We start from the raw sequence: 20,714 nt of genomic DNA on the forward strand, positions 1-20,714 counted from the left end.
TTAGAGTACTTCTCCAATCCCGACCCCTTCAAGGGCTATGTCTCAGTTTGGAGCTCCTGTGACTTCATGAACTCCAACACGATCAAATACAGAGTGACCCATGTGCCCAGAGCTTATCCTCAGCTACAATTTTTTCAAAATTATTTGATTTTCAATCTGTTTATTTGGATGGTCACCTTCTACTTACGGCAAGTGATAATGATTTTTCATTTACGGTAGTGATATAATTTTTAAAAATATATCATATTTAAGCTAAAAAAATTTAGCCTAAAGAAAAGTTTTTTCTTAAAAGGGAAGAAGATTGGTAGTATAGCCAAAAATTGGGGAAGGTCTTATGAGAATGACTGAAATTTGCAAAACTCTGTCCCTAGAGACTGTACTCATGACTGCATTCTAAAATGAGTGGTGACTTTCTGGAACATCAGGTATGCATCAGGAGTCACCCTGAGTAGTCAGAGAAAACACTCTTAGCCGTTGCTCGGCCTGCTAACTGGTTCTCATGACTGAATTATTCAGATCTATGCAGGCTGAGGGGTTCTGAGTCACCTGATGTTGAATTAGAGTGAAGATAAAAAGAAATAGAGCTATTCAGCTTGTCCCATCCTATGTCACTTAAATACAGTCCCTGAGGGCTGGAGCCAACTTTGTGTGTATCCCTGGACCCTAGCACAGGAGATGCAGAATAAATGAAGGATAATTACTCCTACACAAGAATACAGAGGCATTAGTCCACTCTTTCTTGACAAATATCCTCACTCCCAAGTGCCTAGAGAAAGCAACTTTAATTTCTGTAGTGTTTTTCTTTTAAGATAAGAGATACTAATTGAATTACTGTTATGAGCCAATCATTCTCCTGAATAATTGATGTCATCATCAATATACATGATGCCTCCTGGGCATCAGAGAGGTTGCATAGCTTGCAAAAGAGGAAGGCCCATCAGTGACAGAGCCAGGATTTGATCCTGTGCTTATTTGACTTCAAATCAAGTGCTATAAAAAAAAAAATTTCCTATGTTCCTAAAAACTATTGTTTTATTTCTTTATTATTTTTAAGTCCAATTTTGCTTTTAAAAATGTTATATACATACAGGTTAAAAAAAAATGTACCAATATGTAAACAGGATGAAGTCTGGGCAGTACACTGAAATGGAATTTTATGTTTCTTCCTTATATTTCCCAAATTGTCTACAATCAAAACCATCCCCAATATGTCTTAGAAGAGTTAATAAAGTTAAATTTTGTTGTTGTTGTTGCAGGGCCCATAAGCATCTTGGAAGTGTTAATTTACATTGTCAATGTTTAAAAAACAATATGGCTGACAACACTAGGGACATGCTTGGCTATAAAACCCTTTCCAAATATTAAAACTGTGCTCTTTCCACTGTATCATGATACATTCAAGGGACTAAAGTGACATAAGCATTGGAAAATGTCTGAGAACACTGGCAATATAACTTAAGAAATCCTAAGAAAAATGTCTGGGAAAGAGAATCATGATTTAAATGAAGGTTAAATTATAATTCTCATTTATAATCATAATTTAAATGAGAGTTAAAACTTAAGCAATGTACAGCATGGTGACTAAAGGTAACATGGTGACTATAGGGAAAAATACCATATTGTATACTTAAAATTGACTAAGAGAGTATACATATTTTTTAATTGAAATATAATTGACCTACAACACTATGTTAGTTCCAGGTGCACAACATAGTGATTTGATATTTCTGTACATTACAAAATGATCACCATAAGTCTAGTTACTATCTGTCACCATACAAACTTATTACAATATTATTGACTATATTCCCCTTGCTGTACATTTCACCCCTATGACTCATTTATTTTGTAACTGAAAGTCTGTACCTCTTAATCTCTCTCACCAATCACTCATCCCCTCACCCTCCTTCTCTATGGCAACCACCTGTTTGTTCTCTGTATCTATGACTCTGTTTCGGTTTTGTTATGCTGCTTAATTTGTTCTGTTTTTTATAAAAGTGAAATCATACCAAATTTGTCTTTCTCAGTCTTTCTTTAAATTAATTAAAATAATCTTGTACGGACAATGATCTATTCTTCTATCCAATAAATCATTGTGGATTTTCTTCTTTTTATTCTGTTTTCTTTTGTTTTAAAACATTGTGCAACAGATTTATATGAGGAGAGAGCACAGCTGACATATCTACAAATGTCATGTCACCAAATAGCCATACAAATGTAATTTTAAAGTGCATATACAAATAGTAAATATATTAAAGCTACAATGCTAAACGAGTAAAACTATTAAAAGTAAACATAGAAAAATAAAAACTAGAAGTACATACACTGCTTTTTTCTACTTTTTCAGTCTTTGTTACATATTTTCAATTATGTGCATGTATTATTTTAGAAAAAATAATGAAGCACAATGATTTAATCTTCTAGACATACATGGAGGATATTAAATTTCATTTACTTTTAGACCATAATCATACTCTTTCTATTTGCCCCAGAATATATTTTAATTAAATATTCTTAGCTATATTAAACGGTTATAGAAATCTTAGTAAAAATAACTAAACTATTAGTTACCAGATTTAAAAAGTTAATATTGAGAAATGCCTTAAAATTATCTTTGTGTAAAAAATTCTGTGAGGACTTCCCTGGTGGCACAGTGGTTAAGAATCCACCTGCCAATGCAGGGGACACAGGTTCGAGCCCTGGTCCAGGAAGAGCCCACATGCCGCGAAGCAACTAAGCCCGTGCGCCACAATTACTGAGCCTGCGTTCTAGAGCCCGTGAGCCACAACTACTGAGCCCGCGTGCCACAACTACTGAAGCCTGAGTGCCCTAGAGCCTGTGCTCCCCAACAAGAGAAGCCACCGCAATGAGAAGCCCGCACACCACAACGAAGAGTAGCCCCTGCTCGCCACAACTAGAGAAAGCCCGCGTGCAGCAATGAAGACCCAATGCAGCCAAAAATGTTTTTAAAAATTGAAAAATTTATAAAAAATTAAAAAATAGTTCTGTGAATTTTTAAGACTTTTTTTCACGATCAAAGGCAGCTCATATGCAAACCAAACAATTGAGAAAGAATTTGGAAACCAGGGTGGTTATCTAAGGGTAGATATAGGACTCCGAGGATATTCAGAAACAGGGCATTCAGAAATGGCTTCACCTTTATTTATCCTTTTTCATAAACTTAATTGGCTACTCTAATGTCACACTTTGTACTAGCAAATCAGGAAGCATCTATTAATGTGTTTTTCTCTGCTGAATGGATGCCAGAGGTTACCCCTTCCTTTAGATAGCATCCAATCTATTTCAGTAATAAAAGTCATTGTCATATTAACAATGTTTTCTATGTGGGCTGTTAAGTTAGTCAATCTCCAAGACACAAAATTCATTCTCTGTCTAAATTATTTGCATTTATATCAGTTTCTGTTGTTTTAGGTTGAAAAATGTTTCAGCAAAAATTTATTTGGGTGACTCCTAATAGCCCATACGTTTGCATCAAACATGTGTTTCATTGACAGACATTTCTAACATGAAGTAATCTGTTTATGGCCATGTAGTCAAGATGCTCTTAATTTTAGAATGTTCTGATGAATGAAATCCCAATAGTTAAACAATGTGAAGGCATTTACATAGCTTACATGATTACTGAGATAGTGGTAGGTTGACAGACATAACATGTGAAAATATCTGTAAAATCATTTGCTCAGTTAAGATGCACACGTTATTTAAATATCAACCTCATAAATACATTCCAAAATATTATTATGTTAGAATTCCCTGTGTACTTTCCCAGTTCCATTTCATTCATACACTTTCCTTTCCCTAACAGAGAATCACCTTCTGATTTTCCTCCCATTTTCTCTAGCACATCCTGTAATCAAAGGTCCCACCTGAATGTTCAGAATTAAAAGTAAGAGAATGAAAGAAATTGGCAAATTGTGTGTGCCCTACTCAGTCTACCAATGTCATTTCCCTACTGTATAGCTTCTTCTGCTTTTATTTCTATTATAAGCCTCCCTCCCTCCCACTCATTCAAAATGTGGTCATCAGCAAAGGGTCAGGACTTTATTTACACAATGGAATGAAGGGACCGAGGAAAACAGCTAAAAGGGGTGCAACCATCTCTGGTTGAAAGAGCCATCCTCTCAAGACCTCTTTGCCATTTAACAGGGGTGATAACTTCGTGCAGAAGGACTTACTTCTCTACCAGTGTTGAGATGACAAAGCATCCCACGGTTAAATATATTTGTGAAACAACAGCTTCAAGGAAATTGAAGAGACATTGTTTATTGCAGAATTTCTCAGGCCATTTTAATGTTCTAATAGGTATATTCAAAACTTTTTCCACCATAGAAAACTTTTTTCCAAGGAATATATATGCTATAGAGCAATATGGGCAACACAGTATTAAAGGAATAAAGCCCTGGAAGTATGAACTCAGGTTTTCGAGGTATTGACCATCAGGTAAGAGAAGTATGAGTCACCCTTCATAATGTCTCACATGGCCACTCACCTACTCACCTCGCAGCAGCCATGACGGCCATCAATTACAGAGCGCCTACTCTGCTGCAAGTATTACTAAATGTTCTTTCCTCATTTCTTGGTGAGGTACAGAGAGGTCCTGTAACAGTTACCTAAGGTCATATGACTAACTACTAGGTGATTCAGGTAGGCTTTAAACTCAGAATGAGGAACCTAAGCCTAGATTCTCATATGCAGCAGATCAGAAAATTATTCTCAGAGGTCATATAATAAACTACTACATATGAGCATACTTTCTAACGAATCTTCTATATTTTCCCAAGGAGAGGCAGAAATGAAATGTGTGTTAATTGCTAACTTCTCGGAAGTCTGGCTCTCATAAAAAAAATAGAAAAGCTGTCCCTTTCTTTCCATAATTATAGGAACTGTAGGTTACTTAAAACTAGAAATTTGCTTAGGGGCCCCTTTCTGTTATTCTCCTCACCCTTAGAGGTCTAGGTGAAACACTGTATAGATTTATACCCTATAAGGAATACACTGCTCAGACATAATTTAAACAATTTCAAATATATCACTAAAGCTTTACCTATACAACTATATCAACTATTATTTAACTATATGATGATATTAGAAATGGCTTTATCACAAAAGTTAAGAGTCAACTACACTATGATCTGAGTCAATTACACTATGAGTCAATTACACTATGATCCAGTTTTTCTGTGTGTTGTTTTTTCTTCATGGGGCCAGGGAGCGGGGGATATAATCTATGATATAGTTGTGGACCAAGTCTCCTCCAAGAATAAAGCAATGAGCATTAACTACATTTTTATTTTTGAAACTATGATGCTTAAACTGAATTAAATTCTCAAAATGAGAAAAATGTTCTTTACCCATTAACTATTTTTCCTGAAGACAACACACAATTCACATATAGAACCACAGCATTTGTTTTCATAACAGATCACAGGTTTCATCAAGTTCAGTTTGTAGTGAATACCCAGAGAATCATGTGTTTGAGATTTTACAGTGTTTAATGTAGTGTTGAGAAAAATTAAACAGGAGAACTGAAAGAACATTTATATGAGGCTCTCAATCCTGAGATTCATATGTATGTGACACCAGAAGTGCAGGGAATGAGCCATGTAAACACATTTCTTCTAATAAAAGTGAAAGCTGAATACCAGCTTATGCTGAATGTAATAATATTTGCCTTTTGCTAAGCACCTGTTATGAATGCTCCAGGCACTTTACACACAGAATTATATTTAATCATCATGATCCTATAAAATAGGGTGTTACCCATTCCAGATATAAAAGAATTGGATCCTAGATAAGTAATCTGTTCAAAGTCACACAAGTAAGTGACAGATCCCATATCTGAGTTGATATAGATAAGACATAGATATCAGTACAGATAATCAACCCACAAAGGTGAACACAACTTGTAGCCTTAGTTATCATGTAAAATAACATTTATCAATGTTAAATTGGAAAAATGTATAGGAAACAGGTGAGAGATTAGGAAATTAGTTTCAGCTATAATACAAATAAAACTTTTGATAAATTGTAAACTAATATTCTATAGGCATATCCAAAGATCTATCTTAAATTCCTTTTTAAAAGGCATTGTGTGTCTTTTTTTTTATTTTAGTATCTTATACAGTTTAATACTAATAAAATTTCAGATATTTTCCTTCTCATAATTTCAATGCAGAGGTCACATTTTTCCAATTAATGATTCAAGGAACTAATTTTGTGATAAAATATTACCTGGAAAGACATTTCAAATATAGAAAGTAATGTCTTGTTACATTTGTTCACAGAAGCACATCAGGAAAGTTCAACCTTCATGTGGTTGTAACATGAGTGAGTGGAAAGTTTCCAACTTTGTCAGTTGATTTAAGTAACCCAAGTTACTATATACTTCTGAAACCTAGGACCTTTTTCACAAAGAATTTTCTTCCCAAATTAATCCAACAGAATATTTAATAGAATTTAAAGTTGATTCTCCCCAAATCAGTATATACATATAATGCAATTCCAAAGAAATGAAAGGCATCTGTTTTTGTTAGTGCAGATCCAGCAACCAAGAGATGACTTATAAGCCAGAAATTCTTAGGGTCCTGACGCCAGTGTGTTTCAGGTGCCAACATCTGGTTCAGTGCCTTCCAGATTCCCTAGCTTCCTGATGGTGATAAGAAAGCAGTCACCACCCCATTCGCCCCTACCCCCCGCTCCAGCCCCCCACCCAAGCGGGACACTTAGGAAAATTGTCCCAGCCTATTTCCAAACTCCTTACATCAATTATGTAAAAACTCAATTCCCTATCTTAAAGTTCTTTCTGCTTGAAACTGCTAGATTATTTTCTATTAAATGCTTCTAAACTACGTGTTACACAGCATCCCAATTGTTTCATGGGAAGGAGAAGTGGACAAAATAATCTTTAAATGCAAGTGGAAAAATAGAAGAATAAATATCTATTAATAGCCAAGAAAATAAAGGAAAAGGAGATTTCTTGGGAGAACTTTCCTTAGCAGATATTGGTTTGGGAATAAACAAATACATTAGTAGAACAGAACACTCCGAATGCAAATTCCAGGATATACGAAAATTTGCTGTATGGCAATGGTGGTATTTCAATTCATTTGGAAGAGTAGGGTTCCTTTAATAAATGTTGATTTCTCAATTGGCTGCCCTTATTTTAAAAAAAAAAAAGAAAAAATTAAGTTGGATTCCAGCCTCATGCTATAAACAAAAATAAATGCCAAGCATACTACATGCAACTATCAAAATTTAAATCCTAGAAAAAAAATGTAGAAAGTGACATTGGTCATTTAGGGGTTTATAAGACTCCTCCAGCCAAGACAGTAAACAGAACTAGGAAAGAAAATACAAGCATATTTGAACCAATGAGCATTAAAATACATTCAGTGGCAACAAACACCATAATCTAAATCATTTAGAAAGACTAAGATAGATTAAGAAAAGTATCTGTGATCCGTAAGATAAAGTATATAATATGATCTTACAGTATGATCTTACAATGTGCTCTTACAAATTATTAAGACAGAAGACATAATAGAAATATGAGTAAATGATATGAAAAATGCTAGTTAAATTTTACCTAGCATTAAAATAATAATGAAATGTCACTATTAAAATACCTTCTGTGGGTGGGCATGAATGGGAAGAGGGTCTCTTTAAACTGCTGGAGGAACTGTGAATTATGTTACCATTTTTATGACAGTTATCTGGTAATATTTATATAACAATATTTTATAAGGGAGAAATCAAACCTTTAATGGATTTCACTGGGGTTTTTTTGAAAGCTTAGAGCACTGCTATCCAACAGAAAATATAATACAAGTCACAAATGCTAACCACATATGTAATTTTAATTTTGTAACAGCTACATTTCAAAAATAAAAACAGGTAAAATTAATTATAGTAATATGTTTAATTTAATCCAATAAATTCAATATATTTTTCAACATGTAATCCATATAAAAATGACTGAGAGATTTTATATTCTACTTTTTTGTACTAAATCTTTGAAAACTAGTGTGTGTTTTTAGATTTACAGCACGTCTCAGTTTGAACCAGCTGTATTTCAAGTGCTCAAGAGCCACATTATCTAGTGTATACAGTGTTAGGCAGCATGGTACAGTGTTTTTTGCCCATCAGCAGACAGAAAGTATGTAAGATTTCACTGATCTGACATCACAGAACGAATCTGCATTCTACACCCTTGTCAGGGAATGCAATTTTGAGCTCACTGTCATTTATTATCAAAATCTTCTATGACACAACTAACATGTAACAAGAACTGTCAAAGTTTATAACTATACCAACCTGCTTGAATGTGCTTTTATTTAGCAACATTCAGTTACATGGATTCAGACAAGAAGAATACAATTGTATAGACTTATGTAGGGCTGCTGTTTTATCAAGCGGGTATGACAAAAAGAGGTGGGTGGGAGTTGAAGCATATGCAAAGATATGATTGTAATAGTGATGCATTGATTCCAATTTGGATAAAAAGGACGGGATGATCAATAAAAAATAAAGCTATGGAATAATCTAGCATTGAAAGAAAGTTTCTATAAAAAGAAATGTAAGTTATTTTCTATTAACATTGATGCTTAGGGAGAGAAGGAGGTGGGGAGAGGGAAAAGGAAAGAAGGAGGAGAAGGAAGGGGAGGAGAGGAGGAGGAAGAAGCACTCTGGAAACATGGAAAAAAGAAGGAAAGAAGTAAGGGAAAAAATGAAACAGAATATTTAAACACATAAGAAAATCTGTGCATTAAAATGTGTTCCTAATAGAATTTATGGAACTTGTCTTTGAAAGTTTTCACAGGAGAAAATCGCCTTTGGTGTAGTGCTATCAGCTTTTGAATATAAATAAATCATTATAGCAGCACAGATCTTAAAACAAAAAATAAATACATAAATAAAATTATTTCCTTGACCCACATCTCCTGCAGTGGCTACTTTCTTTCTACACTCTGGCAGCCACGCTTTAAAAAGTTGTCTACATGGCGTCCACATCCTCATCTACCTTCACCCTTCAACTCTCATCCCTTCTACTAAAGCTACTTACTTCTCTCTCTAAGGTCATCTTAAGTTTCATGGTGCCAGATCCATTGGCTAAATTTCAGTCCTCAATTTACCTGACCTATTCAAAGAATTTGAGTCAGTTCACCACTCTTGCCTTCCCCAAACATTCTATTCTTGAATTCTTGCCATTTTACTCTTATTTTCCTCCTTTTCTTTTTAGCCTCTCCTCAATCGTATTGGGTAACTCCTCTCGCTCTATCAATGCTTTAAATGTTTGCTTTACATGGTTCTTTATCCTGGGTCATCTTTTCTTTCTACTCTAAACTCTTTTATTTGGTTATCTTATTTACTGATGCAGTTTTAAAGACTGTATTTTCCCCAATTTTATATCTCCAGCCTGAACTGCCTTTCTGAGCTCCAGATCATAATATCAAATGTTTACTTGACATGGCTACTTGAATATTTCCCAGATATCCCAAATAAAACATACGCAAAATTGAAATTGGATGTTCTCATGCCCTTACCGTTTCCTCCTGCTCTTTCAATCTTTTCCATTGGAGTAAATGACAGCTTTATGACCCTCCAAGTTTTCCATGCCACAAACCTAAGATTGATTCTTCACATCTCTTTCCCCCTCAGGCTCTATATCTCCTACTATACTGCAAAAGGTACGTAAGTAATAGTTCTTAATAAACATGTCCACTTCTCCCTATATTTTACTGGTTGATAAACTCCTAATTGTTCAAAACCTTTCCATTGTTGACCTCTTCCAATTCATTGTACCAAAAGCAGCTTACATGATCTTCTTTTTTTTTAGGTTATAAATTCTCTTTTTATTTTCACCTTCATTGATTTAGAAGGTGATTCAGAAGAAGAATAACCTTTCATGTGATCTTCTAAAAACCAAAATCTAGTGATGTCATGCTCCTGTTTTAAAACTCTTCAATAGCTACTCATTATATTTACTCAGGGGACTTTTCTCACAGATTTATGTAATTTAGTTTCCGTTTACTTTTCCAGCTTCTTCTTCTGCAACTCTCCCCATTGCTCATTATAAGACTGTGAATGCACCCTTGTCAAAACTTGAAAATCTTTTATCATTTTGAGCCTAATTCCTTCATCTACGTCACTACACTTAATTGATCACACCTGAACTTCATTAATTTGTGCCTATCTCCCCAGTTTGGTAAGAGCACACTGAATTTAATCTTGTTTTCCAAGATGATCATTAACCCCATTATTAACATATCATCTGTAACTTAATGAGGATACTAAACTTTCTACTCTATTACTAAAAAAAATCTTAAATCAAGGACCAATCTCTGAAGTACAATGCTGATTACACTGCTTCAGATTGATATTAATCCACTGATAGTGTGTATAAAGTTTTCACAATTGCCTGTCAGTGATGCTATTTTTCATCATATGCCGGGGGATTGCGATAATAGCCAGTAAATTATGCTGCTTTTGTATCTTCTCTTCCTTTTTTACAAAGATAAATGTCATAAGCATCCTCTCTGTGTGCCTCAATTTAAATACATTTTAAAAATTTGTCAGAAACAGTATGCTGTAAATTTTTCAGATAAATAAAAACACAGAATTAACAAAATATAAAAAGTCTATTGCTAAATTTTATAATTAACATAATTCTGTAACTATAGTACATAATGCAAAACTCTAGACTTCTTAACAGTGCTTAACTCTTATAATATTAACCTTTGAATGAAGTATTTCCTCACCAACTATAGAGACTTCAAGTTTAGAAACAAAAATAACTGCATGCAGTTTCTTCAAATATCAACAATAAAGCTAGAAAACTCCAAATATTCTTATCTAGAGGACCACAAGACTTACTCATAAGGCACCCTACTTTCAGCACATAAAAGGAATAGACCTAATTCTCAGATTGTTTAACTTTCAATGGAAGATGCATAGAAGACATCACTTTAACAATAATAACAACTTTCTAAAAGAGAAGAAGCTTATGTGAACAGGAGTGGCAGTGTTTGAGAAATAAAGGTATTCTAAGCCAAACTCTTTTTTTCCTCCAAAGAAGAGAAACTCATTCAAATTAGTCCATGTAAAGAGAAGGTCATTGCAAGGACGCCACAGGCATTTCATGAACAGACAATATCAGAACAACAAGTGCAGCTGGGTCTTAACTTGGCCTGGAAATGGAAAATCAGAAACTAAGACTCCTCCCTCTGTCTTTCAGTCCTCCTTAATTCTCTCTTCTCATCTTCTTTCTAACTATCCACCTTGCACATGAGTCAACTAGCTGTCATCCTCTACTGTATATCATCAAACATCGACCTTCCACTGACAACAGTCTCATTATCTCTTGTTTGAAAGAAGGGCTTTGTTGAGTCCAACAGATCTTTAAATGTGTGTGCCAGACAACACACATCACTGGTCATTAAGCAGTCCATGGACTGTCTGCCTTTGAATCAAGTGCCTATTCTTGGCCAAAGTAACTGCTTCTGGAATCTGGGCTATCCATGGTTCTCCCCATTTTACATAGGTATGGAAAGACAGGATATGATAAAGGAAGGGTTTCTGGTCCTCTGGTCTATAGAGAAGTGCCTGGAGTAGTGAAAGTTCTAAACTCTTGCTGAAACGTAATGAGGAAATTAAGGAAATTATCTCCTTAATTGAAATCAAAGTAGATTTTTGCTTCAGGTTTACCTCACTCACTTTCCCAATTGTGACCCAATAGCTCACGAACTGTATTAAAACTGTAGTTGTCGCCTGAGATTTTTTAATTACATGGCTCTACTAAATCTAAATAAAATGTGATTGGCCAATGTAGAAAATGTATAAATTTTAGGGATTCTTCATACAGTCACAAGAAATATTCTACAACAGTGGTCCCCAACCTTTTTGGCACCAGGGACCGGTTTCGTGGAAGGCAATTTTTCCACTGACTGGGCGGGGGTGCGGGGTGGTCCAGGCGGTAATGCGAGCGATGGGGAGGCAGGTGAAGTTTCCCTTGCTCGCCTGCCGCTCACCCCCTGCTCTGTGGCCCAGTTCCTAACAGGCTGCGGACCACTAACGGTCCACGGCCTGGGGGTTGGGGACCCCTGCTCTACAATGTGTCATTCCAGTTCCATGATTTTATACAATCCTACCACTTTGATATGATTTGTTTCTCCGTATCTTTGATGTTGGTGCTTCACCCTCCACCCCACCCCCTAAAAAAAAAATTAAAAGTTGTTTTAGGAAATGAAAGAACACAATGAATTATTAAATGTTTTCGTATGATTATATGGAACAATATAACTTCTTGTCCAAAGTAGGTGCTAATCCTCTGATGCTCTCACCTATCAAGGTAATGGGATATCCATATAATACAAATTCAAAGTAGAAACGTAATAAATGGTAGCTATTAAAAGAAGGCCAAAATTTCAAGTGGTCTGACACTATGTTTTCGTCTGAAAGTTAGACATGATCCTACAGATAAATTCAAACAAAAAGGGAATGAAGATATTGATCCTGACCGAAGGATGAGGTTTACACTTCAGCATAGATCATGACCAAACAAAATCAGGCAAATGAAATTCCAAGTCAGGAACTGTTCTGACACTTTTCAGTATGTCTTCCTTATAAAATGGAACACATAAAACATGAAGCAATGAGAATTACTAATATGGAAAAGAGGTACAGGAGCTTAAAAGAAAGGAAAATATGGCACATAGTTAATATGATAAAACAAAACTTACTTTAATAAACTGGAGCAAAGAAAATCTTATAAAAGACCACAAGGCAATGATGAATTACTTCTTATGATTACAAAGGGAAGTGGTCTTTCTGGATTATCTCAATTTGGAGCACTTGGAAGCAACAAAGATATTTCTGTTCAGTGGTAAAGATCTAAAACGCTCATTATTTTTCTCTGAGTCAAAAATAAATACAGGAGGGTATAATTCCATACAATATCTGTTATTTTCACCACCTGGACTATTTCAGTGTCTGCAGTAAAACTTAGATACCATTCTTTATATTTAAAACAGGAAAGAATTACAAGGCCATATAATAACTTATTTTTAAATAATAACTTCTGGAATGTTTGTCCTTCCTGTTCTTATTTCATAGTTGTCTCCAAAATTACTATAAGATATTCTATAATTTATAAAGAAAGTAATAAAATAGCAACTGTAACTTAGATGATCAGGTAACAGCCATTTAAATTCTCAAAACATGTGATTTATATTTGGCAGGAATGATATTCTTTACATTGGATTTTTTTTAACCCAACAGTAAATATGTTGGTAAAATAGATCTTCCATCTTCTTATAATTTGATGAGGTATCCCACAATTTTATGTTTGATGCTTATTTTTTTCACATACATTTATTATTTTTTTAATTGGGTCACAATTGGTACTCTGTGATATGGGGAAATAAAACACACTCTCATTTTGTCCTCTTAAATTCCCATTTTATTCTTTCCTGTAACTGCCCTAGTTTAAACCCTTTTAATCCATCTATCCTTAGTTATTCTCATTGTGGATTCCTTTTTTTTCTCTTCTCAGAACTATTAACCACACTACTTCCCCAAGATTATGACACTATCTTACTACAGGAAGTCACACTCCCAAATTTTTTTGGCGTGGGAGTTTGATGGCTTCATTCTTTTAAGTTTTTCCCAAGTCAGCATGAGGCAGTTTCTCAATAAGAACTCTATCTTTTACATGTAACTATGACACTATTGACCAATGACCAAGGAAGTAAAACAATAACTAACACGTATCAAGCAATTACTCTCTGCTATGGCACCCTGAAAAGCACTTCACATGCATTTTCTCCTTAATCCTCAAAAACATTCTTTCAAATAAATGTTGCTTTGTACCCACTTTTGCTTTTTTAATGGACCAGTTGGGATAATGACAGATTTATTTATTTATCCAAGATCACAAAGCAGATATGCAATGAAGCTGGACTGGATGTGAAGCAGTCTGAGCCCAGAGGCCATCATAAGTAGGGCATGATCACCTATAGCACGTGTTTAGATACATGTGGCAAAAAAGGTCCCTCTGCTACTCCAAGTACGACGCCCAGTATGCTGTTGTGTATGCCTGAAATCCTAAGCAAGTAAATATTACAGAATTATCCCATATTAAAGTAAAAAGGCCCTGAGAGAGCTACCTCTCTTTAAAATCTCAGCATAAGTAAGCTTATCAGAACCTTTCTCGCTGGTCTGAAGAAAGCAAGTTTTACCAGCCACTAGAGTTAAATAAGGGTATTTCCCTGGTAGGAGAAATCTAGGTTGCTGGCTATGTTGGAAGACTGTAGTCAGAGTAAAAAGCTTCAAATCTTCAAGAACTTTAGGACACAAAGGAAAGACTTAGACAAACCATGTTTCTCACAAGCAAAGATGCAGTCCATCAGACCACAGTTTTCAGAATGTTAATGTTCAACATTTAGAAAGTTAACATATTAAGATGTGAGACAGGACAGATGCTTTCTGCTTTTAACCTAACAACTGATCTCTCTCTTCATCAGAGGCATCAAATAATATTAATAAAAAATACAAAAACTACGGGGTAGGGAGCAATCTGTGCTTTAATAAACAGTCCTTATTGAAAGTAGCAGTTTAAATTTAAACAATCATTAGTTTTGGAATAAAACAAAGAAGGAATTTCTCTTTTGGACATTAGTGGACAGTATCTAGTTAAACATAAGCCAGAAAATAAAGTCTAAATGGAATTTTCACCACTTTGCATCATTTTCACACTGTCTTAGTTCTGGGTATCGTATCTTTTCTGCTTCCATTAAAGGACAAGTTGGACACTTATAGATTTCTCTGATGGCAGTAAACACAAGATATTGTCATTACAAATACACAATACACCTAATGCTAGAAACATAATCTTCATAGGCATGAAACTGTATTTACCACTTTAAACTGTTTGCCCATTTTACATTCATATTACTACACAAGTCTTGGGGGTGGGTAGGTAAAGATTGTTGGTGAAATGATGAACAGGATCTTCAAATAGTTTTTGGTTATGGGACTGTGGGCAAATCACTCCCTGAGTCTCAGTTTTCTCATGTCTAAAATGAGGCAGTTGGACTAACTGACCCTTAATGTGTCACATTAAGCCAAAGTCTAAGATGCTGTGGAGACACTTGCCCAAAGCAGAGACAGAGGTCACACGGAAAGGTATCCATTTTTTAAAAAAAAGGATTAATCAGAACTAGTTCTTTTAGAATACTATTCATATCTAGGAATGGCATGGGTTAATAACAAAAAGATAGCTGAGTATAAGAAAAGTGTCATAACCTGAGCCAATTGAAGCAAGTAATAAATACCATATTGGAAGAACCATAGGAGATGGGGGGAAATGCATGGGAGGAACAGGAATACTCAGGATGAGACAAAAGTTGGTTCACATCACTCCAGCATTATTCACAATAGCAAATACCTCAAAGTATTACTTGAGTTTTAAGTGAAATAATAGTCATGTTCTGGCTAAAGTGCTCAATCTAGAAGTTTGAAACAAATTGTAGCTGATTTTATTTAACTAAATTGTTCAATTGAAATTACAAAAGAGCTAACCTGCTCAAGGTTCAAAAGACATGGCTGGTTTATTTACTGAAGGATTAAGATATAATTCCTTTCTTGTCATTTCCATTGCCACAAATACCCCCATTTTAACTGAAAAGCAGTCTTTTAAAATTTATATATGAAAAAAAACACTTGCCAAGAGAAACAGCTAAAGCCATAATTTCATTACTTAACAAAATGCTAATAAGCTATGAGAAACTCCATTCAGCAAATTAACAGAATTTCACTCAGATTTTTTTATCGCATATCTCAGTGTGAACATCTCCAGTAATCTTAATATCCAAGTGAAGCCTTTTCTTTTTAATTTTTGAAACTGAACACTTTTTATAATCATTATACAATTCACAAATGCATTTGACATACTTCAAAAAGGAATGAAAACAAGTGCCTTAACTTCCGTTTGACCCATAAATGCATTTATGTATTCAACCGAACGGACTGCTTTTCCTTTCAACAAGTTAAGAAAATCTGTGTTTCGAGGAGTTTTTACAGAAAGTAACCTGTCTGATTAGCAGGTCACAGGCCAAATTTACCGGATTGGATTTTGGGAGACCCGGCAGGTAAACGGGCGATGCTACCCAAGGGCAGTTTTGCCATGTTGACAGAATTTTTAGGCTGATGCATAACTTTAAAACACGTTCCAAGCTGATTTTAGAAACTAGAGGAGCCTGTCCCGGGTGCTCTGGAAAGTTCCAGCTACTCAGAAAATGCGGCACCGGCGGTGGCACGCCGCCCAGACTTAAGGAGCGCTCCCACCGCGTCGCGTCCCGATTCCCCCGGCAAGGAGCCCGCGACAGAAGCCGGCTGCGGGGCGGAGCGGCAGCCGTGGTCCCGCGGCCGCGAGGCGCACAGTCTCCGCGCGACCCCGGGGCGGGCTGGCCTCCCTCCGGCCGCCCGGCCGCGCGCACACCCACCTCGGGGCGCTGGGCCGCCTGCGGGCCATTCCCGACTCCCGCCCGCCCGGCCCGGCGCTGCTGGCAGCATCGCGGCCGCTGAAGCCCGGGCGCCTGGACAGGTGCCCGCCGAGCCCGGCCTCTCCCGGTCTGAGGTTCTCCGCGAGCTGGTCTCCGGGCCCCCGACCGTCCTCAGCCCGCTTCCCACCGCGGCGGCTGCGGCCGAAGTCCCGGAAACGCAGCCCCGGGGCGCGGGCCGCAGGGCGAGGGCTCGCGACGCTGGGCGCCCCGCGGAAGTGAAACTGCTCAAGGGCTTGCTCGGGCCTCCTTTTTAGGCCGCTTTGGTTTCTCCTAACATTCTCTGATCCTGTTCCCGCCTCATCTTTTCACTCAGGGCGTTTTTAGAGCTAGGTTACCTGTTCTTGTAGCCCTTCTTGTGCCATTCAAGGGCTTCCACGATGCTCCCACTTCCAGGAACAGGGATACCAGAAGTAGACACTTGCTGGAAAAGGAGACTAAGAGATACAGACATAAAGATATGGATGTATCAGTAAAGGTATAAAGATGTAGATGTAGATACATAGTTGGGTTTTTTTTTTGTTTGTTTGGAGGGTTTTTTTGGTTGGTTTACTGTTTGTTTCTGATATTGCATTTTGCCCAGAAATTTTAAGCTAGAGCCATAAATTATAAAATGATTTTTAAATCCTATGTAAAATTTATTTCCTACTCCTGCTCCAAGTCAGAACCGGGCCTAGTAAAAAAAAAAATAAGTTATGGATCTAAATAGGTCCTTTGTTTGTTTGTTTGCTTGTTTGCTTTAAAGACTGTGAAATACTCAAGAGTTTCCCCCAGAGCCTTAAAATAAATGTCCCTTCTTCTCTCAAGGATCTCTAAATTAGTAATTTACGTTCTGAAGTTAAAAATATTTTTGAAGATCAATTTGAAGTTTTGGTAATCGTTCATGCCTAAATGTCCCTCTCCCTCTTTTTTAGAAAAGAAACCTAGGAGGGAGGCTTGTGAGCAATTATTTATCTCACAAAGTCTTTTTTAGAAAATCAACTATCAAAGTATCAAAATGTTAAACTTTTTTTCACATAACTGTACTTTTTTACATTTTATACCATAATGAAGTAAACTTGGAGAAGTGTCAGCAAATTTTGAAAACTATTATAGGTATCTTTATCCGCTTTCCAATTGTTCCTTTAACCTCATTATTAACTTTAAGTTGATTTCCTGTATTTGAAACAATGGAGCAAAAGATTTTAGCTAATTTATGAAATAATATCATATTGACCAGTTTACTGTCTTATACAAATGCCTGTTTACCAACAGACCGCAGTACAATAAGGTAAAGACAGAGAGGGTTTGGATTGCAGGGTGCATAAAAACTCTTGGTCAATAGTTCCAGGAATTCAGTTCTCAGGAAAGCATAAGTCTTCTTAAACCAATCCATTGGGGAGACAATGCCCTAAGTGATGTATCTTCTTCACAAAAGATACTTTGACAAAGATTTTGAGGAGAAAGTGATATACACATTCCAGCTCCTGCTCCCCTGTTATGCCTCCACATCTTCAAAGGCATCCCAGTTTGTTCTGCGGAAATACACAATGCTCATTCCCTCCCTGCACACAAAGATTTGCAAAGAAGGATAGTCTTTAGATAGCAAACTGTATCTGTCACATGTCTGAAGAACCCCCGACTGGAAGTCAGAAGGCTGTGGATGCCATCTTGACTCTCCACCTTGCTATCTGGACAACCGGGGCAATTCTCAGTATTTCTGAGCCTTGCATAATCTCAGCTAAATGAGGAAATTGGAATAATTATATTCGAGTCTCTGCCAGCTATACAATTTTATGACACCATCTCCTCTAATACACATAGAAGACTTACAGTACATAGGATAATTAAGTACGTTTTCAGATGCTCACTTCCACAATTTATATCCATATGATCCTGGTAAATGGAAAAATGAAAACAAAAATGTGTTTAAAATTATGGGCTGTTTTTAAAAACTACTTCATTGGTTAAGACTTTGTGCTAGAAAATCTTTAAAAATCTTCTACTAAAGTTCAAAAATTATTCTAGGTTTGTTTTTGTTTCAGGTACGGAATGAGAACATAGCTCTTGTTCAAAAGGTATGAGGTAACAGCTTAGCCCCTTTACTTATTTGTTCACTCTTGTTTTATTAATGTTGCTGTTAACAGCTACTCTGTTTTGTTTTAAGTATTCTATGTGTCAAGCATTATGTAAGCGTTTCACAGTGTTCATGTCATTTGGTTCTCAAAACAATGTAGCTTTAACTATATTTTACAAATGAGGAATCTGGGTTTTAAAAGTTTTAAGTGACAAAGCTGGAATTCAATCCCAGATCTGACCCTATAGCCTTCCCTCTTAGTTAGAAGCCTTCTCTTCCTTTTAAGGTCACATAAAGTTATTGCTAAAAATTACATGGACATCATAGGCAAGGTTATACATATACATATCAAAAAATTGCTTTTGTTTTCCTACTCACTTTCCCACAGAGCAAAAATCTCATAGAAATGAACATCTACCTCCTTAAAAATAGGCATGAACTGTACTCATAATTCATTACAATATTGGCACTATTGGTTGAGACTATGTAGACATTGTTTTCACAAAGAAAAGAAAATGTGTGGAGATCACACACACAGAGGCCGTGACCTAAGTCTTACATGTATTCTAACTTTGCCTATGCATTTATGAAAAGATATTTTAGAAATGTTTTCACTCATTTTGGTCTTGTTTCTTAGTGTCAAACACATCTTTAGTCACAGTTGACTTTATTTTCCCCCTACTTTCTCCCCTAAGGAAATGATACTGTCTGAAATGCTGGGTTATCTCTTGGTTCACACTTGTTCTCAGGGAAGAGGCACTTAGTAATTCTCACACTGAGATGCTTTTTCGGGCAGAATGCTACCAGCAGCATGTAATCGCAGGTTTCTGATTTTTCCTCTGTTACAGAATGACAAAAAATGCTAGCCACAGTTGGTTTCTAGTTTCTCAATATATCAAACTCTTGGATCCATTGATCTTCTTCCCTTGCATTCTTTTTCTCTAGCAGCATATTGACAGCCTCAGTATTATTGCTCTACTCGGTAGAAATTATAAGGGTCTCACGCTGATGCTATGTTCCAATAACTGGATATCTGATAATAACAATAACAGCTGTTTTGGCTGTTGCCCTGTTGCAATTGCCATGGCTGATTTCTTGTGCCCTTGCTGACTGGATGCTTTTGCTAATTCTGCTGGTTTCATTTCTACTTTTAGATTCTGGATCCCTTTAAAGAACAAAACGGGTTCTTTCCTAATGCAGCAAACTATTGTAAAAGTGAAAGAGTGAAAGAGTACTTTGCTTCTTCATGGCTATTTATTATTGGAGAATTTTCCTCTTGAAGGACATGTCCAGATCTTTAGACACTGAATTATATTATTCTTATAGAGTGTTATTATACATCTTATTTTCTAGTTCAAAACTAGACCAAATACTAGGAAGGTATGAAGGAATTTCCTAGCAATAATACTTTCTTTGTTGTTGTTACTGGGAGGCTTTCTTCATTTTCTTATCCTTCCTCACATTTAACCGACTTTTTTCATACTAATCTAATTGTGTGATGGGCCCCATAAAGATGTCCACATATTAATCCCCAGAACCTGTGTATTTATTACCTTACATTCCATGGAAGGTGGAATTAAGTTAAGGATACTGAGATGGGAACAGTAGCCTGGATTACCCAGGTGAGCCAATGTAATTACAACAGCACTTATAAGATGGAGGCAGGAAAGTCAGAGAAGAGACAGGATGAGGAAGCAGAGATTGGAGTAATGTGCTTTGAATAATGTGAGGAAGGGGCCACAAGCCAAGGAATGTAGGTCTCCTCTAGAAGCTGGAAAAGACAAGGAAATAGATTCTCCTACAGAGCCTCCAAAAGGAACCAGCTCTGCTGACACCTGTCTTTTAGCCCAGTGAGACTGAATTTGAACTTGTGACCTCCCAAACTGTAGGATAATAAATTAGTGTTGTTTTAAGCTAAGTTTGTGGTAATTTGTTAGAGTAGCAACAGAAAACTGACACCAACCTACAGCGATAAATTGAGTGTTTGGAGATATTCATTAATAAGGAAAAAATTTTACATTCTTCTAAATGAACATATATTAAAGAATATTCAATTCCCTTTAGCATTAATTTACTAAGTC

General features: G+C 36.2%; 1 protein-coding gene across 3 annotated transcripts in view; it reads right to left on the reverse strand.

The window, feature by feature from the left end:
* BANK1 (B cell scaffold protein with ankyrin repeats 1) overlaps positions 1-16,932 on the reverse strand; it is a 314,550-nt gene extending 297,618 nt beyond the window's left edge. For 2 of the 3 annotated variants that reach the window (XM_061191672.1, XM_061191671.1), the window contains exon 1: positions 16,521-16,776. In XM_061191672.1, coding sequence (XP_061047655.1) covers positions 16,521-16,590 — 70 coding nt within the window. In that variant the 5' untranslated portion in view covers positions 16,591-16,776. Of the gene's footprint in view, positions 1-16,520; positions 16,777-16,915 lie in introns of those variants that run through there. The other variant, XM_061191673.1, reaches the window with a different exon arrangement.
* Positions 16,933-20,714: the final 3,782 nt, after the last annotated feature.

Source organism: Eubalaena glacialis, chromosome 5 (assembly GCF_028564815.1).
Source record: "Eubalaena glacialis isolate mEubGla1 chromosome 5, mEubGla1.1.hap2.+ XY, whole genome shotgun sequence".
Lineage (NCBI taxonomy): Eukaryota > Metazoa > Chordata > Mammalia > Artiodactyla > Balaenidae > Eubalaena > Eubalaena glacialis.